Here is an 18,806-nt window from a genome sequence, read left to right as displayed (position 1 = left end):
ATCAATACCAAGCTGGGCAGCTGGTTGGAAACACATTTAGAAGTATAGATTCTGCTGGACTGGGGTGGGGAAAAATCAGCGTTGTAGGAAGGGCCATCGATTGGGAGGGCAGCAGGCAGCACATTGCCTTCTCGTTTTGGCAATGCTTTGTCGGGGTGGGGGGGTAAAGGGAGAAGAAATTACCCCTCTTGGTCTCAGGCACAGGTTGTACTGTGGGGCTTTATGCATGGGAAAGAGATCCGCATCCGTCCCTGGTATCTCTTGGTTTGGGATTTTACAGTTTCAATTCAGTAGAAATTAAGAGAGGGAGGATTGCCTGGTTTTAATAGGGACAAAAATATCTGTTTAATCTTGGAAAGGTTTGTGAATCTGAAAACTTGCCTGTTTTCCTGCCTGCATGATAATGGAGTTCCAACTATATTCTGTTGATCTGATAGATTTTTATTTCCTCTCCCCACAAACTTTGCATCCTCCCACAAATGCCAACTCTCGGCGTCCTGCATCCCCAGGACCCAAAATGTTCTCTGCTGCTCTTGTCCTGGAGCACGCAGTGAAAATACAGCTGGATTGCTCCTTGTTCGGATCAGCCTGTTCTGCTGTTGTGTGCAGAAGCGGTGAATAGCAATGAGCCGTGTGGGTCGTGTTAATGTTGCTTTTCTGTGCCCACAGCAAAGCAAGATTATCCAAAGGACAAGAGGAGGGACTCTGCTTGAAAAGGCTGTTTCACAAGTCTTGCTTCTCTGGCAATAAAATCTGCGCTCTTTCATTTTGAGAAAGCAAAATTAAAGTCCTTCTTGAGACAGAGGTGTGATACGGAGTCATGACTCAGCTCTGTATTTAGACACATGTTGCCAAACCTATTTTAAGGTCTAAATCTTGTTTTCCTCTGTTGCCCTAGTTTTCTGTCCCTTCGGTAGTACTGTGGTGGTTAGCTGCCTGCTCCTGGTTCCACCTCAGGAGGTGGCAGAGGAGAAAACAGGAGTGCTCCTTGCTCCCTCGTGGTCTCCCTTATTTTGAGGTCTGTCCCCCACATCTCACAAGGCAATTTTTTGGTTTAAATGCTTGTGGCAGGGAAATCACCTACTCATCCCCTAACGCGACTCCGAGTCCTGACAACCTGTTGCATGACAGGGGCAAATGAGAACTTGGCCACAGCCATCCCAAGGGAAATGTTAATCCCCTGGGAAGGTTTGCAAGGGTGCTGTGGGTCTGAAGCATGGGTGATGGAAGAGCTGGGTCAATATCTGTCTGTGTTAATGGGTCAGCGGTGTGGAAGGGTGCTCAAGGTTAAGGGGCAATGGCAGAACCGACTGAGCATCCTTCCTTGGCAAAGTGGAAGGAGGCAAAAGCTGCAAGTCTCTAATCATGGCACGCGCACCTTCTTTTACATATATTCTTTGAAAAATACTTCTACGTTTATTCTTTGAAAAATAAAGGCTGCCCTGTTGTTTTGTCTCCTTGCAGGGGACAGAGCTGAACGATGACCGCACACCCTCTAACGCCACCGTCACCACCACCTTCAACATCCTAGTCATTGACATCAATGACAACGCACCCGAATTCAACAGCTCGGAGTACAGCGTGGCCATCCCAGAACTGGCCCAGGTGGGCTTTGCCCTTCCCCTCTTCATCCAGGTGCAGGACAAAGACGAGGTGAGGTATCCCCTGCCACGGGCGCTTCTGTCCATCCTTTGTAGGGTAGCGCTGGTGGGGTTTTGGGGGTGCAGGGAAGGCTAAGTCACTGATGAACCTGTGATGACGTGCATGGTTATGTCCTGACACCCACTTTTTCAGCTCTTACTGCTGCCGTTGCTCTGCTTGCTCGGTACCCCGAACGCAGGTGCCCTCCCCAGAGCGCAGGCACAGCATGTGCTTTAATGCAGTCAGGACGGCAAGGCCACTGAGAGCCAGAAAATAGGATTGCGTGGGATGCTGATTCTCGCCCGCTTCTGAGGGCTCTTGTTGGGCAGTCCTTTGCCAGTCTGTTTTAGAAAGGGAGGAGGTTTTCTGCTGGGCTCCCAGGGGACCTGCCAGGGAGGGGAAAGAAAGGACCTCTGGGCTTTCTGCCCCGGCGGGGATGGGTCCCGCTGCTGCCAGGGAGGAGGTAAGAGATACCCGCTAGCGAGGGGCTGGAGGAAGCATGGTGGGGACTGGGATACCAGTTCATCACCGCAGACGAGCCGGGAGCGCTGGAGGCTTGTTCCTCCCTCGTGTCAATGGAGCTTGTATTTGTTACGCACCGGTCTATGCCACGTAGGGATTGCAGCATGTTTTCCAGCCTTGGGCTTGCAGCCTTCAATTACTCTGATTATTTGACTTGTGCAGTTCACGTCTGGCTGCTTCTGTGTGCCGGTACCCTCCAACCCCGCCACGCTGTGTGGTGTCTGCTTCAAACAAGTGCTGACACCTCATGGTGAACTTTCCAAAATCCCTCGGAAAGGCTCTGGCTACAGGCTGCTACCATCCCTATTCCTCTTCAGGCCAAGTGAAAGACAAGGGGAGAGGGGTTGTCAGAATAAATGGTAATATCAGGATGTTTTCCTGATGCTTGTGATAGCATCAAGGAATACGAAAGGCACATCTCCCCCTCCCCACCAAAATCCCAGTGGGTCATCTTCTAAGATGCCTTTTCTGGATGAAATGATGGATTTGCTTTTCGCCAGCCCTGAGCGGAGTTCACCGTGCCTCGTAAAGCCACCCAGAAACCCCATTTTTTTCATGTGAAGTGATTATGACACAGAACTAATAATCTACTTGTGACATGATGTCACCATCCAAGAGTTATGAGTTCAGCCTGAAGAGGTGCAGATGAGCTATTAAGCAGATAAAGAGACTGTTTTTTCTTGAAAATGTCAATTGCTAATAAAGAAGATATGGATATGACAGATGCTTAGGATAGTTTCTGAATAGAGCCGCTGTCGTGCTTTCTGAGAGATGTCAGCAGATCCGTTCTTGAAGGGCATTGTAACACTCCTGTTTGTGCCAGAAGGATGAAGGATCTGTCATTATTTCTGGTTAAAAGCTCATTTTACTGGAGTGACTCCCATTCAAGAATTCACTTTTCAGCCTTGCTAATTTTAAAATGGGAGAATAAAAAATAGCCTTGCCTTCCCGATCGCACCAGCAAAAAATAGACTCATTCTTTTGATGTATTTCTTTAACTTCCTGAGATTTCCCCAAAAGAATTGGCTGAGATTTTTAAAACTGCTGAGAGGACCTCTTGCACTAAGGGAGTCTGAAGGAGTTTTACTGTACGTGTCTTTGGAGACTGTCATATTAGCCTGGATTGCTTTGACCGTAGCATTATTTTCACTGATAAGAAGCACAAGAGAGCTGATGTCTTGGAATATCTGGAGGGAGGAAAGTTATAAGCAATTGGGGGTTTTTTTCTACATTATCCTGCGGTGGATCTTTCTTATTTCCCCTTGTGGATGCTTGCAAATGGATTAACCACCAGGGTAGCACTTTGGGGGAAAAAAATGGTGAGAGGATAGCCAGGTTGTGAAAAAGATGTATATGAGATAGAAGTGGGACTGCATCTGCAGCCAGGCTTGTTCTAGCACTGCTTCCCGGGCAGAGTATTTATACACGTCCCAAGACCCCCAATTTTCAGTAAAAAACTTACAGAAAGGGAAGATAGTTGCCTGACAGTGATAGTTTAGATGCTCAAGTACCTCATGAGAGTTGCGAGGCTTCTACAAACCATCTGGAGTTGAGGTTGAGATGGCACCAGGCTGTCCCGGCTCTCTGTGGGTGCAGGGGTGGAGGGATGGGATGACGAGGACCGAGGTCTTCAGGCAGGGATGCGACTGAGGACGTGGCTGACAAAAGCTATTTTGCCAGCACGGCCTTCATGCTGGAGATGACACGATTCATTTGTGTAAGGGGCAAAGGAAAACAAGAAGAGAATTATACATGTCTCCAGGGAGAGCAGCTAAATAAATAAATGAGAGCAGATGGATAGAGACATATGAAATCAAAGCTAGAGTCTTCAGGAAGATCATTTTACTTGAATTTCATCTCCTGCCTCCCAACCTATGTCGTTAAGTCCTGGGAAAGCCCCTTGGCAGGTCGGTTTCTTTCTGGATCCAAGCCATCCAGCCTTGTTCTGGCCCCTCCAGCAAATTTTGAAGCTGTTCCTTCAGCCCTCAACGCTTGTTGAGGTCCTACTTGGATGGAGCAGCCCACGCCTGAACCTTGCCCCACGCAGGAGTCCTGTGGAGTTGGGCGGCCTTGGGGAACCTGCCTGCCATCGCACCCCGGTTGTGTCTTTGTAGAGCTGGGGAAAGGGGTTTCACGTGGGTCTGGCCCTTAAAACACACTGCGTAGGCTGCCAAGGCCATTAAACCAGAAGGTGTTTTGTAACCAGGCCCACGTGGCCTTTTTAAATGGTGGGGTTTTGGTCTTTCTTTCTTCTGGTGTGTTTTGCACAAACTTAAATGATTGCTTTTTGAAGGAGTTAGATTAAACGATTCAGCAAAGCACTTAAAAATGTACTTACATTGCACACAAGACCACGCTTGAAAGCATGCGCTTGAATTTACCTCTGTGTTTAAGTGCCTTTCTGGAGCTCGGCTGGCATTAACATCTCCGACAAGGTACCTAAGCTTGGTGCCTCCGAGGAGAAACCAGTTCCTCTGAGTCTATCCCTTGCAAACTCCCAGCTGCCGTCCCTCAAACTTGGTCACGGTCTTGCTCCAAGAGGAGCTGGCTGGGGGTGCAAGGAGGCATGGGGAGCATCTCAGGAGGATGCACCCGGATTGAGCTGAGCTGACCCCAGATGTGGATTCAGGGTGCAGCCAAGAGGTGTTCAACCGGGTGTGCTGGCTTTTCTTTTTGCATTCTCTACGGCTCGTCTTTTTGCATTCTCTATCGAAAACACTTGAATGCAGGAGAACTCGATACACAGGGTTTGCACAGGGTTTTGGATCCGGCCTTCTATGAAGCAAGAAAAAAGCATTAACCACTGTGCAGCTGAGTTTCTCTCTCTGCCAGATAGACAGCAAACCAATTGAATACCTTTCCAAAGCCGTTTGAGAGCTGTTTATGAAAATCTGTGAAAGTTTCCCCATATTTAGACTGAGCCTACACTCGACTGGACACCGCAGAAGACCAGTATGTATATACACTCCCAGGCTGGGTTTGGATTCTCCTCTCATTCACATTGCTCTAGATCAGCAGGGACGAATAAATCCTGTGTATGAGACGGAATATTAAAGCCTTGAATTATCTACTTTTGCAGCAAGGTTGGTTTCCAGGTTGAGAGCAAAAGCCCCGAGCTGTGGAACAAGTTTGCGTTAATTTGGAGGGCTGGTTAGCGCAGGCTCATCGGCTCCAAGGCTGGCTGAGGTGAGGGACATGGATATCCTTTCTGGATATGCTGGTATTTTACAGCGTGGTGGCTTGATGCAGTATTTTGGGGAGAAGGCAAGGGTTTGGCCGTGCAGGAAAAGGAGCAGGGCATCCTTCAGGGCATCCCCCATTTGAGCTTCCTATCACTGCAAGATCCACAAAGGTACATTAAGAGAAGCGGCAGCGTACTTTCCCAGGGCACGCCAGAGAAACCAGCTCTTCTACCGTGGCTTTCACTTGATTTTCCTTGACGCGGTTGACTGAAGAGGAAGAAAAGGGCAGAAGCTGTATAAAGCACAAGTATGATGGTCTGACATTTTAAAATAATTTTGAAGCAATTCTCCAAAATAAGCATATTGAGGAAGATAAATGGGGACTTTAAAAAAAGAAAATCCAGGCCATGGGAATACACGGTATTTGTTGCATAAAGCTACATCAGAGGCTCGCATAGGGATTTCGTATGTGCCCATGCGTGTGCAGGTGCAATATATGAATCATCCGTAGCATATATATGCATATGACAGACACGTGCACTATAAATATGATCTACACGGCAAGGAACTGTAAGGGGAATTGACGGCGCTCGAGTATTCTCTCCCAAAAGTGCCAGCTGCCAGTCGGGCTGAATTAGATTTCACAGGGGTTTTTGCAATACATGGAATTCACCAGCAAATTACCCTTAAAGAGGGAAAATCAATCATTTGGAGCAGAGATAAGCTGAAGGCGAGGCAGCCTCGGATTGATCCCGTCTGTGCAAGCGTGTGTGGAATTCAGCAGATAACCTGGGGAGAGCAGGGAAGGAGAAAACTCCTCCAGGAGGGGGGGAGCGGGCAAGGGCTGACACTTAGGACAGACAAAAAGATGTGAGAAAAGGGATGCCAGTGTGGGGAAGGAGGATCAGAAATGCTGGGGAGCATTTTGCTCCAGGCATCCTGCATCACCTGGGACCACAGTAAGGTTCTTAGGGACGCAGGGGGCAAGCGCCCGTGCCCAGTGAGCCCTCAAAAGGGTTATTGATGTTGTTGTGCTTGGGTGCTGGGTCGGCAATGGGTGCTGGGCAAGCAACGGGTGCTGGGAGCCTGAGCTGGCTGGCTGGGCAGCGGGAGAGAGGCAGGCAACTCCGGAGAGGCTATTCAGAGCACTTGAGTTAAATGCCTTGAAGTGGGTGGAGAGAATAAACCTCTTATGCCTTGTGTTTTCAAAGGAAGGATTAAGCATTATTTGTCTCTGACTAGCTAGAGCCAGGCATAAGGTATCCAAGCCGTACAAAGAGGTACTAATTGCTTTTCAAAAAAAAACAACTCTTTTTTTTTTTCTGTCCTCCTCCACCAGTCCTGAACTCTCAACTCTTTCCTTTCTTTGCAAACTTGCCAGAATGAGGGATATTAAACACTCCTCAGCTTTTTGTAGGTAATAGCCCGTGCCTAGAAAGTGGCTGGGAGGGAAGCTGGAGTTACACTGAATTTTGTGCTTTGGAAAGGCCGGGCTCTCCATTTTGGAAAAGCAAGCTGCAGCTGAGCTAGGGTAGAGGGAACCGAAGGCAGCCCTGCACTGAATCAGCATGAAGAAAACTGAGGATCCCAGGCTGCTTTTCCTAAATCTAGCTCGCTTTGTGCTGAAAATGATTGCAGGCCATCAATCTACCTGGGCACCTTGGTGATTTCAGGGAGTGGCATGGTTGAGGAAGGGTTGTTTGCTTGTCTAGGGGTTTGGGTTTGGTTTTTTTACTTTGAGTTTTAGTGTAGCCATTGGTAAGCGATGCTAAGTACTTGCTTTGGCTGGTAGAAGGTTGAATAATTTCTGAAGCGTTTCCATGGGCGCTCCCATGGGGAAGGGGCTGGGTGGGAGCAGGAGTGATGGATGAAGCCAGTGGGCGACGCTGGGTGAAAAAGCAGGGATAAAGCTTGTGATGCATCCTCAGTCAAAGCTGCAACAGCTGATGCGGCTGCTTCTGGGCTCCTGATGCAAGAAGGGATTCCCTGATTTGTGGTGAGCCATGCCCTGTGAGCTTGTCTTGCGGGTTGGGAGAGCAGACTTTTGGCCACGATTCATAGCAGGTGCATGAGCAGGTCCCACGTGGTGCCTGGGACTTCTGGAGGGACACACGTACCCACCTCCTAGCATCTCACAGCCTCACACCTGAGCTTCTGCCTTTGCCTGCCAGTCCGTGCTGTGCTAGCTGTGCTCAGGGACGGTCACCCCTCTGCTCCAGCCCCCTGGAATTTAAGACAGATATTGGGCACGTGGGGCTGGCAAACAGGTCCATCACAAATTGTTCAAATATGAAGCATTTCGGGTAGATCAGGCAGCGGTCGCTTTTTTGGAAGTCGGGTATCTGCATGAGGTTGATGCCGGCATTGTGGCAGCAGGGACACGACGCGGCTCCTATTACACGCTCCGAGAAATACACACACGAAGAACAAAGTAATAATTACGCCCAACTGCAGCTACGATTGTCTTTTAGCTGAATTGACATGAAATTTCCATCAGTTGCGGCGTCGGCTACGGCTGGGAAGAGGCTTGATTGCCGGGAAGGAGGCAGCGGGCAGCAGACTCGAGCCGCAGCGAGCGCTGGCCCTGCACGCTGGCACGGGATGTGATGAGCTGGGAAACGTGCGGCCGTGTCCCGGCTTTGTGCAATAGCGAACTTTCCTCCGAAGCCCGTTTCTTTATGGCTCAATTTGTTTCGGATGGAGCGTGCATGCAGACGGGTTTATTATTGTAGGGTTGCTAAGCTTTGGCAGGCTGCTCGTTCGTTTATGCTTCTAAAGGAAGGCAGAGGAGCCAATTTGTTTTCAGCGATGGGGAAAAAACTCAAGCAGTACAGGAGCTGGTGGCTAAGGGGTTGGAGCAGGAAAACGAGCAGGTAAAACAGGTCGTGCACCGATAGCACACCCATACATCCCGTGCTCATCCTCAGCACTGCGAAGAGATGATGCTCAGCCGTGAGCCCACCACTGCGCACCGGGACTTTAGCGAGCCTGGGGAGACAGCGCTTGTTTTTCTTCTTCACGAACACGTTTCAGATCTGTTGTTTGCTGTGGGTGGCAAGAGAAGGTAGGAAGGGGTGAGGAAAATGTTAAGCAGCTCCCCGTGGCTTCCTCCGGAGAGGGGGCTACTAGCTGTGAGCTGGGCTGAGCCAGCCCCTTCTGCTGGGCAGCTGATAACAATTTGAATATTCAGATTTGCTTTCAGCCATCCGCAGGGGGTTCGCAGGCTCTGGGAACCAGGAGCAAGGAAAGCAGCATGGGGGCAGAAACAAAAAAATAAATAGCCGAATAAATATATGAATGGCAACTCGCAGCAGCCCTCCCAAGAAGCAGATGTATTCCCCTTCTCCAGACCTCACGTGGGGAGACTGAGGCACTCGAGGGGCTGCTAATTAGGGATGGTGGGTATCTGGAGGCCGATCTCCTTCACCAGCTGGAGGGGAATTAATCCACCCGGTTCTCTTCCCACAAATACTTGGGTTTCTTTTGATGTTTCAACTTTTATCTCATGCCTCCAACAAACTCTCTCCTCTTTGGCTTCCAAGAAAATCCTTCACATCTCGCCGCCACGAAAGGTGCTTTCGCGTACTGCAGGGAGGGCCCTGGGAGAGACACCGAGGTCTTGGCAACAGAGCTGAGCAGAAATTCCTCAATGAAATGGCTTTGTGTCACTGGTGGAAAATGATCACCTATTATAAATTGGCATCTTAAGGACAGGGTGAGAAATAACGACTTGGGGAGTGATGCTTCCCCCCGCCATTCTCCATACCCTCTGCTCCCTCCCTCCCTCCCAGGCTGCGTACTGGTGTTAGGGAGCATCCTTCACTCATGCCGGGATTGCCACTTCCCAGTTTGCCAGCAAAAGAGTTTTTGGAAGCAGCCAAATCTGCCCCGAGATGGGCCCTTTTTGTTCCCTCTGTAGGGATGCTTGCTCTCCATCACCCGTTGCTGGGCTCCCGAGGCGGTGGGTGCCCTCGGGGCCGGCTCGTGTGGCTCCGTGGGTGCCCACGGGGCTTGGTCCTGCTACATGGCTCTACCAGAGATGCTCAGCTTGCCCCCCGCTCCACGGGCTGCTGGGGGGTGCGAGGAGGAGGGCAAGCGGGGATTCTGCTCATGTCGCTGGCTCTCAGCGGTCACGCTTAGCCAGCTTTTGCTATTAGTGCCCCTTCGTGCATTTAATTGGTCCCCTTTTCTGATAGGAGGGAGGTCATTCGGGGAAAATTGGAAATTCGGCTCTGGCAGCTTCTGAACTTGTTTTTCACGTGCTCTGCTGGGTCGTGCTTTGGGAAGGGGTGCCGGGCCCGGAGCGAGGGTCCTAAAATGCTGCTGTCGGTATGTCGGTGGTCTTGCTGCTTTGCTGACCGGGTCTTGGGAGAGGATGAGTTTTCCAGTTCCCAGTTTGAGGCGTCTTACTGGAAAGAGCCCTCTGCACAGGAGAGGCACTCACGCTGTGCTCCCCAGCACGAGGCAATGAAATCCCGGTGTGTGATACCCTGTGCGGTATGTGGATCTTGAAACAGTAAAAGGATTTTCCCTCCAGCTGTGTGCTGTGCAGGTTCATCCCAGGGATGCATTCCTTTCATGTGCACATGGAATTTGTATAAAATGAGTGCACGTGAAAAGAAGATTTATAGAAATCACATGCGTTGTAACTCAGTAAGCGTAATAAAATGCAACAAAGAGTGCTTAAGGTTGGTGCCGAACCCTATGCCTCAGTTAACCAAACCCAAGCAGAGAAACACTCCCCTGTGTCTCTGGTAATTGCATTTTTACATGTCTGAAGGCAAAGGGCTGTGCCCAAGCTGCTGGCATTAGCAGGTTTGCACCTGACGCACAGGCTTTGCAGTCGGGTCGGTGCTTTTGTCCGACGCTCACCCCCAGGCTGGCCCTGGGTGCCCACAGCCTTACCCCGCGGCTGTGCCAGCTCCTTCCTCCTTTGTCGCTGCCAACCTTCCTCTCTCCTTTCCCAGGGACCCAACAGCATTTTCGAGGTTTACCTGGTAGGCAACAACTCCAACCACTTCATCATCTCGCCAACCTCCATCCAGGGGAAGGCGGACATCCGCGTCCGCGTGGCAGTGCCGCTGGACTTTGAGACCATTCCTCGCTACGAATTTTCGGTAAGGCTGCACCCCTCTGCTCTATGAGACGTCTGTATTTTTAAGAGTGACGATTAACCAGGCTTCTCTTTTCCTCTCTCTAATCCACACTATGAAATTCCAGAGCGTTATAAAATGGCCAAAAAAGGGAAATAATAATAAAGGAAAAGAAGGAGGTGGGGAGGAGATTTGCTCTGCGCCTTCTCTCTCTTTCCAACATCCAAAGGCTCAGCTGCCAGAGCTTAAGCAGAGTGCTTTCCCCCTTGCTATGTCACAGAGCTGCAAAAGCTTTATAGAGCTAAAACTTTGTTTTAAGTGCACCTATCAGGCACCAAAGCTCTCCCCAGCCTCCTGCTCCAGCTTTGTCCCGCTCTCTGCCTGAGCTGTAAATTCTCAAGGAAGGCAAAGCAGGCTCATACCACACCAGCGGTGTTAGTCCTGGCAGAGGGGCTTTCAGGCATCGGTGGAGAAAGATGAGCAGAAGCCTTCCTACCCTTGCTCCAGGCTGCAGTGGGGTGGCGGGTCCTGGTTCTCCAGTTTGCCAGGCAGAGGCTGGGTCTGTTTGGGGCAGGTGGTGAAGGATGTTTGGCTCGCCCAAGGGCTGAGGCCATCCAGAGCTGAGCAGCTCCCGGGGGAGAGAGAAGGGGCTCTTTTCTATTTTTTTTTGAGCATCCATGCTTTGGTGGTTAGCACTGAGCTGGCTCATCTGGTGAGGGAGCTCAGGAAAGCATTATTTTCTCCATTAAGGAAGAATAGATAACTCTCCCAAGCTTCGCCAACAGTGTCTCCAACCCACCCCTTCGCTTCCTCTCTCTGCCCAGCTCTTTGCAAATGAGAGCGTCCCGGACCACGTCGGCTTCGCGCGCGTGAAGATTAACCTCATCAACGAGAATGACAACCGTCCCATTTTCAGCAAGGCCCTGTACAACATCAGCCTCTTCGAGAACACCACCGTGGGCACCACCATCCTCCAGGTCCACGTGAGTAGGAGCATCCTGGCTCTCTTTGCCAAGCCCTTGGCGCACGTGTGGCTCCGTGGTGCCCGTCACCGAGGGATGGGCTGGGAAACCCGGTAAGAGAGTGATGGGAGATGCTGGCGGTGGGGTGGACTGTAGCCCTCCCGTGGGCTTTTGGAGCAGATGTCTCAGCCTCTCCTGGTCTCTGGGAGACGTGTGTGTGGTTTCCACCGCACATGGAACTCCATGAGAGTCCTGCGCTAAAAGGCCTCATTGCAGACAGCAGTTTCTCCTGCAGATACTGATCCCAGCGGTCATGGTCTTGCTTCTCCCTCCTCCTCGCTGCATGGGATCCACTGAGTATTTCAGTTGCGTACATGGCTTGCGTCCATTTACATATTCACTGCCTCTTGCTTATCTTACTTCTTATCGGAAAAGATGCTCTGGTACTACTGAACTTGGTCACTTCATCGGTGAGAGTAAACGCCCGACATTTCTCTTTCAGGGTGGGTTTTCTCACTGCCCTGTTTGGAAGCACCATCTTCCTCAACCAAATCGAGGTCATTTGAGCTAATAAAAGGCTGAAGGGTGGAAAAAGAGGGAAAAGGCTGTATTTAGCGGAGTGTGGTATTAAATGGCTGGCAGCAGAACGGTGGTGCAGCAGATAGAGGTGGTGATGATAGCAGAGTATTTCCCTAGGGCTCATCCCTTCCGCATGGGTTGGTGGGAGCACCCAAAATCCCTGGCGAGAAGACACATTTCCCAGGGCGCGAGGGCGATGTCAGTTGATGTCAGTGCCAGTGTGGGGCGCAGCAAGAACCAGAACAAAACCCTGCACTGAAAAATGATCAAAATAGAAAGCAAAGCTCCGCTGGGATGGGAAATATCAAAGCGGGGAGCGTCAACACCCCTGCTAGGCTTTGAGTGCCTCACTACTGCTGTCGTTAGTGGTAGATGAATTTGCCTGGCTCCCTCTCCGGCTGCCCTCCCGGCCCCCTCCTTGCCCTCTCTCTCCCGGGACGCAGCCCCTGGTCTCCCATCCGCACAGGCGTGCCGATCTAGAGAATAAAAGCCCTGACAAAAGGGTTGGGTGTATGTGCCTGTGCGTAAGTGTGTTTACTCTACAAACAGATGGTGTGAAACTGTATAGAGCCCCCGAGCTGTTCCCATCTGACAGTTATTAATATTTCAAGCAGATGTTTAGCTAGTCAGGCCGTCAGACACTAAACAATGAGATTGTTACTGCAGCTCCTCTTTCCCCAACTTCCAGCTATGCCAGCGTTTCGGTGGGAACGCAAAATGCCAGGAGTTGAATCTTCTATGATAAATCAGAATGGATGCAATTAGTGCTGAAATCCAGATTGCCCCCCCAGCTGATCCCAAACTTTTAACAACCCTCATAAAGTACCAGCTCCTCCTGCTGTTGCTGCTCACCTTCGAGATGCAGCCCTCTGCTCGCTTCCATGGCGCTGCCCGTCTGTGCCGTGCCTCTCCAACTGTCCCACGTGCCGCAGACAACGACTCTGCTTTCCTTGCTAATAAATTCCTCCTTTTCTTTTTTTCCCCCTTTTCTGCTTGCCTGGGAGCTCTTTATGGATATTCCTCCAGAGGGGTTAGGGATGGGTTTTTGAAGAAAGCCTGGCCAGCCAAATGGAGTGCCCAGTTCTTTGGTGGCTGCTGAATGACGTCCTCATGAGAGGAGACTTTTGTGGGCTCCTCCCTTGCTCGGTGCTGCAAAATGCCCCTTTGTGCAAGCAAGTGCAGGTTTTGTGCCATGCGCTTTGAGGGCTGATGGGTTTCCAGGATGCTAAGAACAAATCTGGAGGTTCATGAGGTTGGGATGAACAGGGGAGTGCATGGGCCGGGCGAGCGGTCGCCAAAGGATGGCAGGAGCCTTCGTACCAGCCGTTGCCAGAGATGGCCGAGCGTAGCTAAAACCATAGGGGCCAAGGCAATAAGAGATCACTGCTCTTCTGCCCGGCCCCACGTCCTGGGGAAGGAGGAGAAGTTCCTCCCAGCAGCCCTAGAAGACCCTGAGCTGGTTGCCCATCTTCCAGCAAGCGCTTCCCCCTTGGCTAGCCCCCCTTGGCTCTGCGTGGTCGGGTGGGTGTAGGCGAGGGGAAGGGGTTTCCTTCGTGACTCGGGAAGAGCAGCGAGCCTGCCCTGCCGAGCAAGCAGGCTCCTCGCTGCCGCCCTTTCCCCACTGCCCTCTGCTTGGCCAGCTGGAAATGGAAAGGCAAAAAAGAGAGCAAGCAGACTTCATTTGCGGTGACAAATGGCCATTCGTCTCTGCAGCATTTCAGCTCCTAATGTCAGTGACAGGAGAGAAACATTGCCTGTTACACGTATAAATCAACTGTAAAACAACCCGAAGTGCAGGCAGCCAGCAGGGACCCAGAGCCGCTGCCTGCTTTCCGCTCTCTGCCTCTTTCCCTTTGCCCAGAGAAGCGTGGACTCGGATACGTGCCCCTACGGCTTCCCGGGCAAATCTCGGTTACTTCCCTGGCACGGCGCAGCCTTGTCCGCCCTCTAAGACTTTTTTGTCTGCCCTTTGTTCTCTATTTCACATTCCCTCTGTCCCTCTATCTGTCCATCCATCCATCCGTCCGTCTGTCTAATTCTGTCCATGAAAGGCATTTATCATATAGATTCAGGTAGTCATTTGCTTGCACGAGGACATCTGGAGAGTCCAGGCTTCACAGGAACGGCTCCTGCACCGTACAGGGAGGCTGCAATATGCCCAAAGGCAGCCTTCTCTCCTGCCTCCATGCTCTTTACCCGTGGGATAAGTCCGTTAGGCCAGAGATTGCTTCTGTGTTTGCTTTTGCAGAGACCAGCGTTAAGGTGTCCTTACTCCAGTCAAAGCTTCCAGGTTGCCCTGTAACATAAATTACCGCGGTTTGGAGTTACGTGGGCATTGTAACCCAACGGCCAAGCGGAGGGAGGAGGAGGCCATCCGGAGCTCTGCAGTTGTTAGTGGCTTCTCCCCATGCAAAATTCTCTTTTCCCCTGCCCCAGGCCCTGCTGTGCAGGGGAAAGCCAGGCTGGAGAGGCTCAGAGGTCCTGCACAGCGGCACGCTCCTTCTGCAAGGCTGGTGTAAAGCAGGGAGGTGACCAGAGCTCAGCCTGAAGATATGGGCATGTTCTGCCCCAGCTACCAACAGATATTGAAATATTATTTTTTTTCTGAAACAACTGGCCATGAAGCCTTTTAATAACATAACAGAAAAGGTCAGAGAAAGAATTTCACACTTCTTGAGCAAGCAGGCAGCCAGTATAACTTCATGCCTTCCAGGAATGAGAGGCAGCGAGAACATACACTGAGCCCTAAATTAACTGGGGTCTGCGACCCCCCCAGCCAGGTGCTGCCTGGGCAGTCAGTGGCTTTCGATGGGTGCTGGCTTTCCTAATAGTGGGGAGCGGGCTAGAAGACTGCGCCCTGGAGAGGTGAGGTGAGCCAGGGTGCCAGCTCCGGCACGGGGCTGTGTGTGATAGGAAGCCCTGGGGAAGGACAGTGCTCAGGTGGATGAAAGGCCATTCTTCTGCTACAGCGACGATCAGGGTCTGCGATGGGTTTAACGAACATCTTCCAAAGCAAGTCCCAGCTACTCATTTTCTCCTGGGGTAAGAGGAGCAGGAGAGAGGAGGGTACCTCCAGCCATGTCTCTCGCAGCTGAGAAGCCCAGTAGCTGGAGGAGAGGATGAGTTGTTAGACTAGAGACCTGTCCGCATATCTCAGACCAGACGGAGGATAAATCCATTGCAGAGAGGATCAAATCAATAGGCAGACGAAGGAGGGACAGATAAAAGGGCATGGTCCGACATCCACGCCACTATCTAACAGTATCAGTACAAGCCTTGCGGGAAGCAAGGTCTGGCACAAATGGTGATGTTCCCGAGGCAAATCCCCTCCTCAAGGAGAACGATAATTGCCTGGGAGCAGGGAGTGAGGGGGGAAGACCCAGAAGGAATGCCCTCTGCTTTGGGACGGAGCGCTGGGCAGGGGGTGAGGTCCAGGAGTAGGGAGGAGCTGCTGGGGCCAGTCCATTAGTCCTGTTTGAGTCCAGAGGCAGCAGAAGCCCTCAGGTATGTGTCCCCATGCTCTTGCTCCTCTCCGTTCTGCTCCAAGCCGCCTCATTGCCGGCAGCAGGGAGAAGTATCGCTGCTTCGCAAGTCCTCGTGTAGCACGGCAGCTGAGACGGGAGCAGAAAGAAAAGTCTCAGGGTCCTACACCCGCTGGCTGTGAAGAGGACTGATGCTGGTCAGGCATCAGACCTAGTTGCTCAGGTCTCTGCTCCTTCCTTTTCCAGGCGTGAAGGGTTTGAAAGCGGTGCCCTGGGCTTGCATCCCATTAGCTGTGGTGGGGCTCCCGTGAGGAGCTCTCCTGTGACCCGGGGAGGGGGACAGGCATTGGCACCAGATGGAGCTTTCAGCTGGGAAACTTTTTTGGGTAGAAGAAGCTACGAAAACACGGCCTTGCTTCTGGGGTCACCGAGACCCAGCCCAGCTTCCAGCGAGCTCTCCCCAACAAGGAGAGGAGCCGGGGGGGTTGAGGCCAGCATCCCCTCCTGTCCTTTCGGTGATGCGCTGGGGCTCCGGCACCAGCCGTGCCCTTCACGTGCGGTGGAGGATGCTTGGCTGGGAAGAGCAGGGAAGGTGCGAGCGTGTGTTTGTGCCTGTGGCGTGCCCAGGTCCTGCCACCTTGTGAGCTCTGAGCGCCGTGATCGCGGAGCGGAGAGCACGGTGCCCCTCCGAACCTGCTTTGAGAGCAGCTGCCGTGAGCTGGCGTCAGCGTGGTGCCGGCTTCCCAGAAGCCAGGGACCTGCACAGCGGTGAAGGCACGTGGCTCGTTCTCCATTGCTGATGTATTTGCTAGACCTGGAGGAATGAAGAAAGGGCCTAAGACAACCCAGCAGGAGGTAAGAATTAAGGGGCGGGAGGTCTCCTTAAGCTCCTCATACGCTCCAGATGTGCACAGCAAAGTCCTCCTGAAAAGCTCCGATAATCAAAATCATTAAAGCCCAAACAAACCAAGAGTAACTTGGTTTTAACACAACAATGCATTTGATTTGCCTTGAAGGGTCTGGAGAAAAATGGTTCTCCGGGGAAGTATGGAAAGTAATCCTAGCTCCGTGATCCCTTCTCTCGGCTTTATTTGCCCCAGCCTGGCTTGGCTGCGCAGGCTGGGATCGGTCGCTGCCGGCTCCATCAGCCGGCCAGCTGGGGAGGCTGCTCATGGCTCCCTCCCAGCCCACACTCCCTGGCAAATAGCTGGAATGAAGAGATGGGGGCACGGAGGGGCTTGCGGGGACTTCTATCTCCACACAAGTTTCTCCCAGCAGAGGCATTAATCCCTGCGGTCCCCGATGCTCTCCCGCCTGCTCTTCCTTGCCCAGGCCAGGTCAGACAAGGCAGCTGCCCGTTCAGGCACCTCTCTCAGGCCAGCCACGCTTTAAAAATAACATTAACGCCTCTCTGGGATGGTTGTGTAGAGATTTGTCCCAAATGCTTGCTGAGTTAGTGATTGCCTTCCCCCTGGAACCTTATCCTCCCCCATCCATGCAAGGTCATGCTCTTGGTGTCCTCCTTACCCAGAAATTCCTCTGCTCTGGGATGGTGCTGGGTTTCTCCCCAGGACAACCACCCTCAAGAAGTCTGAAGGAGTTCCTGAGACTTTTCAGAGCTTTGAAATGTTTCCCCCACGCACGACTTTTTTGGGCAAGCGTGCTGGTGTGCTTTCCAGAGTTCTCTTTTGCAGAGCCTCAGGAATAGTTTGAGCGTCTCCAGCAGTCCGCAGACCTCCGACTATAAACTACGGTGCCCGATTCAACTGTCAGGCATTGATTTCAGCGTGGGAATGATTTTCTGTAGCTTGTGGTATGCAGCAAGGCGGGTAAAATAAGCACCGTGTTCCCTCAGGACTTGATAACCTGAACCTGTAAGGCAGTCTTGTGCTTTAAAAAACGCCGCTTTCGCTTTTTTTTCCTGAGTTTCAGATTATAATTTTCAGATTATAATTTTATGGAGTGTGGGAAGAGAAATTCCCTCTGTCTTTTTTGCTAATGCATTAGTCTATTTATTCTTATGTAAGTGTGTGTGTGCGTGTGCAGGCATATGTGTATATATATTACTTTTATATATATATATATTCTGGTTCACATTCCTGAATAATCCCTTTCCGCTACCCTCCATGGGTTGTCCCCTCCGTGATCGTTGTGCCCAACACATCCATTCACCTAGATTCTTGTCTTCTCCCTCCCTGCCACTGCGCTTCCTCAGGAGAAACCTTGTTAGTAAGAGCCTAATGAAGTAAATGCGCTAATTAACCTTCCATTACTCTCCTCATTAAGGCAACCTTTAATTTGGTTGGCAAAGTTTCTCTCCTTTACCACCCAGCTGTCAGTTTTCTTCTGCTTCTTCGATCTCTCTTTGGCCTCGCATCGGGGATGGGAAAATCGATCCCGGCCTGATTTTCTTTCCCCTTCTTTCCAGCCAGCTGTAAATGCCAGTCAACAAGAAAGTAATAATGTAGTTTTCCCACCCTGGGAAGGAGAGTTGCAGGCATCAATAAGCACCTATTTAAAATGCAAATCGCTTTCTCAATCAGCCATCAGCCTGCCGCTGGTGGGGGCACAGGGATGTCGTTATCCGTGGGCTCCCGCATCCTGGCGCGGAGCTTTGCAGCGGTCCTGGGGTGGCTTTGGGGTGCCCGGGAGGGTTGCATCCCTCCGGGTTTGTCTGACTCCAAGCAGACGCGGGTGGGATGGAGCTTTGCAAACCTGGGGGGGTTTCCTCCGGTTGCCTGAGCAGCCTTCGGGTCTCACCCCACCCTGCGTCCCTCCGTCCCTTTGGTCAAGTGCACCCGCTATCCCCTAACATCTGCTGCTGTCTTTTGTCTCCTGCTGATCTCCAAAGCTTTTCTTTCTCTTTTTTTCTTAGAGGAAAAGTGAATGCTGGGGACAGAAATAGTCCAGGGTAAAAGGCGGTAGAGGCTGAGCGGAGGAGCCGGCTGTAGCTTTGAGCTGCTGGTAGGTGAGGTGCTGTGCCAAGGGGCTCAGCCCGAGCTGTGTTTTCTCTTTCACGTGGTGATGGTGACAGTATGGACCAGCCTTCAGGGAATGCCTACGTCATTCCCGATTTTGGGAAGCTTGCATGGAGTAAGGAACATAGCCAGTCAGAGCAGGGAGTGAGGTGGGGAAAAACCCTGCAAATTGATGGATGGATGAAAAGGCTTCCAGGAATGAGCACGCTTTCAGCTTCTGCAGGGAATCAGGTGGGAGATAAACCATTCTCTGCCCCATCTGTGGTACCTGGTGTGCTCTCCCAGCACTGGGACCAGAGAGTGGTGCAGCCCAGCATCTCACGGGGCATCACTGGTCAGAAGGACAGCATTTCGTGATGCTGCCATG

The 18,806-nt window shown here is 51.6% G+C and overlaps 1 protein-coding gene across 3 annotated transcripts in view; it reads left to right on the top strand.

Annotated features, from left to right (window-relative positions):
• CDH23 (cadherin related 23) overlaps positions 1–18,806 on the top strand; it is a 212,794-nt gene that overhangs the window by 119,015 nt on the left and 74,973 nt on the right. For all 3 annotated transcript variants that reach the window (XR_007507256.1, XM_049810212.1, XM_049810211.1), the window contains exons 11-13: positions 1,465–1,653; positions 10,313–10,462; positions 11,263–11,421. Coding sequence is in view for 2 of the 3 variants with exons in the window: in XM_049810212.1 (XP_049666169.1) it covers positions 1,465–1,653; positions 10,313–10,462; positions 11,263–11,421 (498 nt within the window). In the remaining variant the exon portion in view is untranslated. The remainder of the gene's footprint in view (positions 1–1,464; positions 1,654–10,312; positions 10,463–11,262; positions 11,422–18,806) is intronic.

Source organism: Accipiter gentilis, chromosome 9 (genome assembly GCF_929443795.1).
Source record: "Accipiter gentilis chromosome 9, bAccGen1.1, whole genome shotgun sequence".
Taxonomy (NCBI): domain Eukaryota; kingdom Metazoa; phylum Chordata; class Aves; order Accipitriformes; family Accipitridae; genus Astur; species Astur gentilis.
The sequence above is the reverse complement of the archived record's forward strand: the minus strand, read 5'-3'. Positions and strand labels throughout refer to the sequence as shown.